Genomic DNA, 7500 nt, shown 5'->3' with positions numbered 1-7500 from the left:
AGGGCAGCTCGGTTTGATTTTCTCACATGTAGTGAAACATATTTTGCATTGAAACATTCTACCATTGCTCGTGCTGTCTGGTCCATCAACTTCTGTGCCAACCCTAACCGCCTGCGAATAAAACGGGAACTCTGAAAATGTTATAAACTTCAAGCTTTGACATCCTGGCATAATCAATTTCCTTTATAAGCCATAATGGTTATGACCTTTGGCATGAGATAAAAGGTGTACATTTTTACACCAAATGACTACAGTACCAAATTTTAATTCAAAAGGTTACTATAATGATGAGTCCTGAACTTTTATAATAAATTTCAATATATTTCTTAACCCCTTGGATCTGGGCGCTCAAAATCCAGGCATTAAGCTTACTTGACTGGTGACTCTTCAGGATGCATGGCTTGTAGGTCTGGCCCTCACAAACACTTCTGTGCAATATCAAGACTCCTTGCCTCCCCTTTACAATGTTATTAAATCTTTTTCTGCATTTGCATTTTTTCCTTTTTAGCCATCTTTCAAGGACCATATTATCATTTGATATGCTGTATCAAGATGATAAGACTGTTTTCTTTGCACAGACTCAGTATTGTTTTTCTTGGTAGTCTATAATTCTGTGCCATAACAATATCAATAACTAATATCTTATCATTTGTGTAAATTTTTTGTGTTTCATTCCTGGTCATGGTGGGCAGGATAGAATTCTGTGTATGGAAATACTATTCAACCTGAAGCAGGCACTCTTCCAATCATGGGTCATTTATAGTACATTCCACCTTTGTTTACTGGTGGAAATAATGCAAGAGCTTCTTTCTAAAAGTCCAAAGAATTTAATCTTCCACCGACCTTCGTGAACATGTCGAGTCATTCCCATTATTCTTTCCCCCTGCCAAATTTTTCATTATGTAACTTTCATGGCACTTAGATCCAATGGGTTAATTAGCCCCCTCTCCCGAAACCTTTGGTTCATGTAACCTGAATGACTGTCTTTTTTGTAGAAAAATATGCCAACTCAAAAATTTTTATCATCACATTCCTGTCCACTACCCTGGTTTTCAAAAATACCGCCAAAAACACAACGCCTAAAGCCACAATGGCTAGATATATAAATACCAAAGCACACTGAGCAAACCTTGTGCTGCAGAGACTGCAGAGGGTGATCGTGTATCATCTCGATATCAAAATGGCAGCCCTCTGACTGGGGTTTTAAAACAAGATTTGTATTTTGAATTTAAACTTTGGTATTATTTTCCAGTGTAATATCTAGGTCCAAGGGTGCAATGAAAATTCCCTCTCTTTCTACTTAGAAATCCATTTTTACTAAATGAATATGGATTTGCTTATTTTGTACATCATCTATGAGGAAAATATCAGCATTGAATATGGTCATATATCAAACTAATAATGGATAAGTCTGTATGACTATCATCATCACTGGGGAGCTAATGCTGAAGGGAGCACGCAGCTGCATCCACCCTTTATTTCCACCTATGAGGGTCCCTCATGGCGAGCTGCCAGGCAGGGATTTGGCCCATCATCACGACAGGCCTGATCTATCTTCCCAAGCCACGAATTCCTAGACTGTCTCAAACATTGTCAACTTGGTTGGTAGGATCATCCTGTGGGAAATGAGTCAGTTGCCCATATTGTCTTGTGCAAGTAACAAGCCCTGTACGTCTCACTGTGTAACCAGTGGTTGGACACATGGTCCTACCAACTGTTCCTACCAACTGTACCCCGTGATCTGGCACAGGGACCTGTTACAAAAGGCATTAAGATGAGATTCCAAGGAAAAGGAAGACACGTAACTTTGTCCTGCACAGGAACCGGCATTTCCAAATACTCCTGTCAAGAGAGTTCATGACATCTGCTGCCAGGCCAATCTATCTACTGACCTCTGACTTGATCTGACAGCTTAGAGTCATGATCTACACTACCAAGATATGTAAAGTACTCTGTGAATTGAATGTATTTGCTGCAAGCATTTACCAACTGAACAGGTTCTTCTAGCAGGCCCCCAAATTCCTGGATCTTGGTCTTGGTCCTGGAGACCTCTAGACCCAGGAGCTTCACTTTATTGCTTAATGCATCTAGAGCCCCCACTAAGGTATCCAGTCCATGCAAGTTTTGAAAAGTGTTGGTGCAAGAGCACAGCCTTGTCTCATACCTGAAGTAACAGGGAAAAAATTTGACAGGCCCCTCCACACTTTACAGCACTTTCAGTACCAGTATACAGGGTTGCTATTAAGCCAATAAACCTATTTATTTAATATCAGGCCATAATTATCAAGAAGTGAAGTATATCACTATGTAAATATCATTAGAGATAAACAATAAGAAAAAATAATGAAGGGAAACCTACATACATAAACCAATGAAAATGTTATCTGCAAAATGAACTAAATTATCTTGTGTGTGTCTGAGTGAATGGGAGTGGGAGTGTGTGTGTGTGTAGGTGTAGGTGTGTGTGTAGGTGTAGGTGTGTGTGTAGGTGTAGGAGTGTGTGTAGGTGTAGGTGTGTGTTTAGGTGTAGGTGTGTGTGTAGGTGTAGGTGTAGGTGTGTGTGTAGGTGTAGGTGTGTTTGTAGGTGTAGGTGTGTGTGTGTGTGTGTGTGTGTGGGTGTGTGTGTGTGTATGTGTGTATGTGTGTATATGTGTCTGTGTGTGTGTCTGTGTGAGTGCGTGTGTGTGTAAGTGTGAGTGCGTGTGTGTGTGTGTGTGTAAGTGTGTGTGTGTGTAAGTGTGTGTGTGTGTGTGTGTAGGTGTGTGTGTATGTAAGTGTAGGTGTAGGTGTGTGTGTAGGTGTAGGTGTGTGTGTAGGTGTAGGTGTGTGTGTAGGTGTATGTGTGTGTGTAGGTGTATGTGTGTGTGTAGGTGTAGGTGTGTGTGTAGGTGTAGGTGTGTGTGTGTAGGTGTAGGTGTGTGTGTGTAGGTGTAGGTGTGTGTGTGTAGGTGTAGGTGTGTGTGTGTAGGTGTAGGTGTGTGTGTGTAGGTGTAGGTGTGTGTGTGTAGGTGTAGGTGTGTGTGTGTAGGTGTGTGTGTGTAGGTGTAGGTGTAGGTGTGTGTGTAGGTGTAGGTGTGTGTGTGTGTATGTGTGTGTGTGTGTGTGTGTGTGTGTGTGTAGGTGTAGGTGTGTGTGTGTAGGTGTAGGTGTGTGTGTGTAGGTGTAGGTGTGTGTGTGTAGGTGTAGGTGTGTGTGTGTAGGTGTAGGTGTGTGTGTGTAGGTGTAGGTGTGTGTGTGTGTGTGTGTGTGTGTGTGTATGTGTGTGTGTGTGTGTGTGTGCGTGTCTCTGTGTGTGTGTATGTATGTGTGTGTGTGTGTGTAGGTGTGCGTGTGTGTGTAGGTGTGTGTGTGTGTGTAGGTGTGTGTGTGTGTGTAGGTGTGTGTGTGTGTGTAGGTGTGTGTGTGTGTGTGTAGGTGTGTGTGTGTGTGTGGGTGTGTGTGTGTGTGTAGGTGTGTGTGTGTGTGTAGGTGTGTGTGTGTGTATAGGTGTGTGTGTGTGTGTAGGTGTGTGTGTGTGTGTAGGTGTGTGTGTGTGTGTAGGTGTGTGTGTGTGTGTAGCTGTGTGTGTGTGTGTAGGTGTGTGTGTGTGTAGGTGTGTGTGTGCGAGTAGGTGTGTGTGTGTGTGTAGGTGTGCGTATGTGTAGGTGCATGCGTGTGCGTGTGTAGGTGTGTGTGTAGGTGTGTGTGTGTGTGTGTGTAGGTGTGTGTGTGTGTGTGTGTAGGACTGTGTGTGTAGGTGTGTGTGTGTGTGTAGGTGTGTGTGTGTGTGTAGGTGTGTGTGTAGGTGTGTGTGTGTGTGTAGGTGTGTGTGTGTGTAGGTGTGTGTGTGTGTGTGTGCAGGTGTGTGTGTGTAAGTGTGTGTGTGTGTGTAGGTGTGTGTGTGTGTGTATGTGTAGGTGTGTGTGTGTGTGTAGGTGTGTGGGAGTGTGTAGGTGTGTGTGTGTGTGTAGGTGTGTGTGTGTGTGTAGGAGTGTGTGTGTGTGTGTAGGTGTGTGTGTGTGTGTGTAGGTGTGTGTGTGTGTGTAGGTGTGTGTGTGTGTGTAGGTGTGTGTAGGTGTGTGTAGGTGTGTGTAGGTGTGTATAGGTGTGTGTGTGTGTGTGTGTGTGTGTGTAGGTGTGTGTAGGTGTGTGTGTGTGTAGGTGTGTGTGTGTGTGTAGGTGTGTGTGTGTGTGTGTGTGTGTGTGTGTGTGTGTGTGTGTGTGTGTGTGTGTGTGTGTGTGTGTGTGTGTGTGTGTGTGTGTGTGTGTGTGTGTGTATAGATATGTTGGTGTATAGGTGTAGGTGTACTTGTGGAAGTGTATATGTGCAGGTGTATGGACTAGTAGCTTGGTCAACTGTTTTTCACAGATGTATAAATGCATATATGCCCTTCATCCACTCGCACAATGAAGGCAATTCTCTAGCTATCTATACAATTCCCTTCTTTTGGCTCCCAGTTTCAACTATAGCTAGTGACTGTTAAAACAAATGGGTTACACAACAGATATTAGTAAATCCTGAATATATGCAAGAAAAAAAAAATTGACATGAGTGTGTACCTGTGACTTCTTCGGACAGCTAAAGATGTAATATGACCATGAGGATCTTCTTCACTCTCTTCTTCCATCTTTGCTAGCACATACCTATGGAAATAAGATACAACATTATTGTGCTATCTACAGGAATACATAGTTCCCACCTATGACTAAATTTGTTTGATGAATTATTGCAAACACAAATTTGTATATCTAGTATTTCTGTGATTATGAGCCACAAAATTATAATAAAACTAATTGACATAATTTATAATACTGTTCATTTCATCATTTATAATATCTATAACACTGAAAATTCTTAAGTTTTGTTAGTACAAACTAGAAAATAAATATTTAAACCATTTTTACAGCTGAAGCTTTAGTTGAAGAACTAAAGAATAATCAAAACGGATCAAAACATTCCTTTTTCGTTTATTTACATTCCATAAACTGAATAAAAAATGTCAATAAAGTATACAAATGATGGTTAAGCCACTGGATCTAGGTGATGTGAACATCAAGTCATGAAAAATTTGGTTGAGCACCAAGTGATGGGAACATGCCATTATGTAAATATCTTATTCAGGGCAAGATGACTGGAATGTGCCATTGTGAAAAATTCAGCTGAAGGTCAAAGTGACTGGAAGGACTTGCCATAAATGTGAAAGGCTCTTAGGAGAAGATTATACTCAATAGATATTTAGGAAGGGCTCTTGAGGGTGAAATGAACCATCCATGAGTCATGGCTGGAAGAGCGCTGGCTTCAGGGAGGATGCTATTTTCAAGCTCAGGTCCCTATTCCTACCCATCATGATAATCAGCAGCTCAGGGTGTATTACAAAAAAAATTTAATAGTACAAAATAACTTTAAAATACTTTATATTACTCAACCATTTGAGAATATTCATTCAAATATCTAAGGATTTCATAAAAAAAAAGACATCTACAGTTCCTGCTATTGGAAATAACCAATAATTTCATTTGTAAAAACTTACGAAAACCTACCCAACAACCTGGCCCATGTCATCCTCTGCAACGTAAGAAAGTTGTGGCCAAGAGAGTCCATGGTAAAGGTAATATTTCATCTGGTAGTTCTCTGGCAGACACAGGAGGTTACAATGCTGCATGTGCATCAGGTCCTCTGGCTGTTGGGGAGAACAATTTTTCTTTTATGATTCAAGAACTACAATAAAAAAACAAATATACAGACAGTTTTTCTTCTTTTAAAAAAATGAAATACTTATTTCTATACAAATATTCTATTGCTATTCTTATAATAAAAAAAAAAAAATCTTTTCAATAGATGTCACACATGGTAGCTTATGTCCTTTGACCTACACAAAAAAGAAAAAAAAAAAAGGAAGAAAAAAATTAAGTGTATAAAACCAAAATCTGTTCTGGGAAATAATATAACTACCAACAAGAAATTAAACTGAATTGTGACATTCTGAATACATCCAGTGTTCCTTACCAGATGAACAAATAACCAAAATGTTTATTTTTGTTGTTTGTTTATCTGATGAACTCTTGGCAGGTTTGAAATATCATGATTCAATCTTATTTCTCATTTTGACAGTTTTCATTTTCATCTATGTGTACATGTATCTGTGTTTGTGATTGTGTTCACAGCTTATCAAACAGTCAATATACACCAGCTTTCATCATTACGGACCAGTACACTGTAAATTTTAACACTGCAAACTTAAAAACGTTAGGTTTGTATGATATTTTTGGGTCTTTTGACTTGACTTTCTTCTCAGTATGGGTTTTGCATTGCACTATGCATAAGAAAGTCTGACAATATTGTACATTAATTATAATTCTGTTCTTAGTAGATATCTCCCCATTTTAGTCCCCCTGCAAAAAGGTAGTATTTTTGTAACTGCATCCTATTAACCTGTTTCACATTCCTTCTCAGCATATATAAATGCTTACTGAAAACTTAGATTTTTGGGATCTTAGGTACAGACACCAAGCTTCCCTTGATCAAGTCTTCCTAGAAAATCATAATTCAAAAAGTGAATATGTCTACAAGACGTTTCAAATTGCTGGTTGTAGGTTTACTGACTTTCATCAAATGCTAACTTATTCCATTTATGGAACTGTTAGACACTGACTCAACTCTGATATAACCAAACTATTGGTGGCACTAAAAAAATAACTAATCCAAATATTTTCTTACTTATGATGATCATCCTCCTGCAAAGTACTACTACTTTCTAAGGCACACGAAGATTGTCTTACAAAGATCAAATATAATAAATATCATATGAAAAAGGGATCTAATAAATAAATAACACGAGAAAACCTTCAAACAACAAAAAGAAGATTTCAGGTATAAATCTAAAACCCTTGTAAAGAAGAAGAAGTAGAAGAAGAAAAAGAAGACGAAAACTTTGATTTCAGGGCACTTCTGAAAACATACTCTTGAAGCAACTTGATCCGTTATGACCAAGGCACCTCTGTCAAGTCGGTATATTCTAATCCCTTAAGTCCTAGTCAGCATGATTAAGTATAATTGCAAAATGTGCTCACCTTGAAAACGGGCAGACTTTTCTTCCCAAGTCATTTTTAGGTGTACAAAACTTGATACTATAAGGCATCTTCCTCCAATCTCTCCCTTCACATCTGTGTACCTTCCATCACCTACTACACCCCCTCATTTATTTCGCTTACTGGTAAAGACAGGGCCACTGCAGCTTAAACTTTGGTGTTTCTTACTCCATTTCTATAAGATGGCAGTGTCTATCACCCTCCATCTCCCTGCATCTCCTTCAGTAATTCATATCCATTTTTCATATTTCACCTCGCAATTTCCCTGGTACCTTTCCTGCCCTCCCCTGTTATTGAGGCCAAGAATGTCACAGATGAAGGGAAGGGGTTCCATCCAATAATTTTTATATTTGGATGGCAGAAAGTAAGAGGAATTGATAACAAATTAGGCAGAACTATTTTGAAAATTTACATATATCTTGCCCCGCAATT

At 39.5% G+C, this 7500-nt stretch overlaps 1 protein-coding gene across 2 annotated transcripts in view; it reads right to left on the bottom strand.

Moving 5' to 3' along the window:
- vnc (GNAT family N-acetyltransferase vnc) overlaps positions 1 to 7500 on the bottom strand; it is an 11356-nt gene that overhangs the window by 1560 nt on the left and 2296 nt on the right. For both annotated transcript variants that reach the window (XM_027374249.2, XM_027374247.2), the window contains exons 2-4: positions 5521 to 5660; positions 4540 to 4623; positions 1 to 111 (exon numbers count right to left, since the gene is read on the bottom strand). The exon at positions 1 to 111 is cut by the window's left edge and continues 30 nt beyond it. In XM_027374249.2, coding sequence (XP_027230050.1) covers positions 1 to 111; positions 4540 to 4623; positions 5521 to 5660 — 335 coding nt within the window. The remainder of the gene's footprint in view (positions 112 to 4539; positions 4624 to 5520; positions 5661 to 7500) is intronic.

Source organism: Penaeus vannamei, chromosome 8, assembly GCF_042767895.1.
Source record: "Penaeus vannamei isolate JL-2024 chromosome 8, ASM4276789v1, whole genome shotgun sequence".
Taxonomy (NCBI): Eukaryota; Metazoa; Arthropoda; class Malacostraca; order Decapoda; family Penaeidae; genus Penaeus; species Penaeus vannamei.
This window is presented reverse-complemented; position numbering and strand designations above follow the sequence as displayed.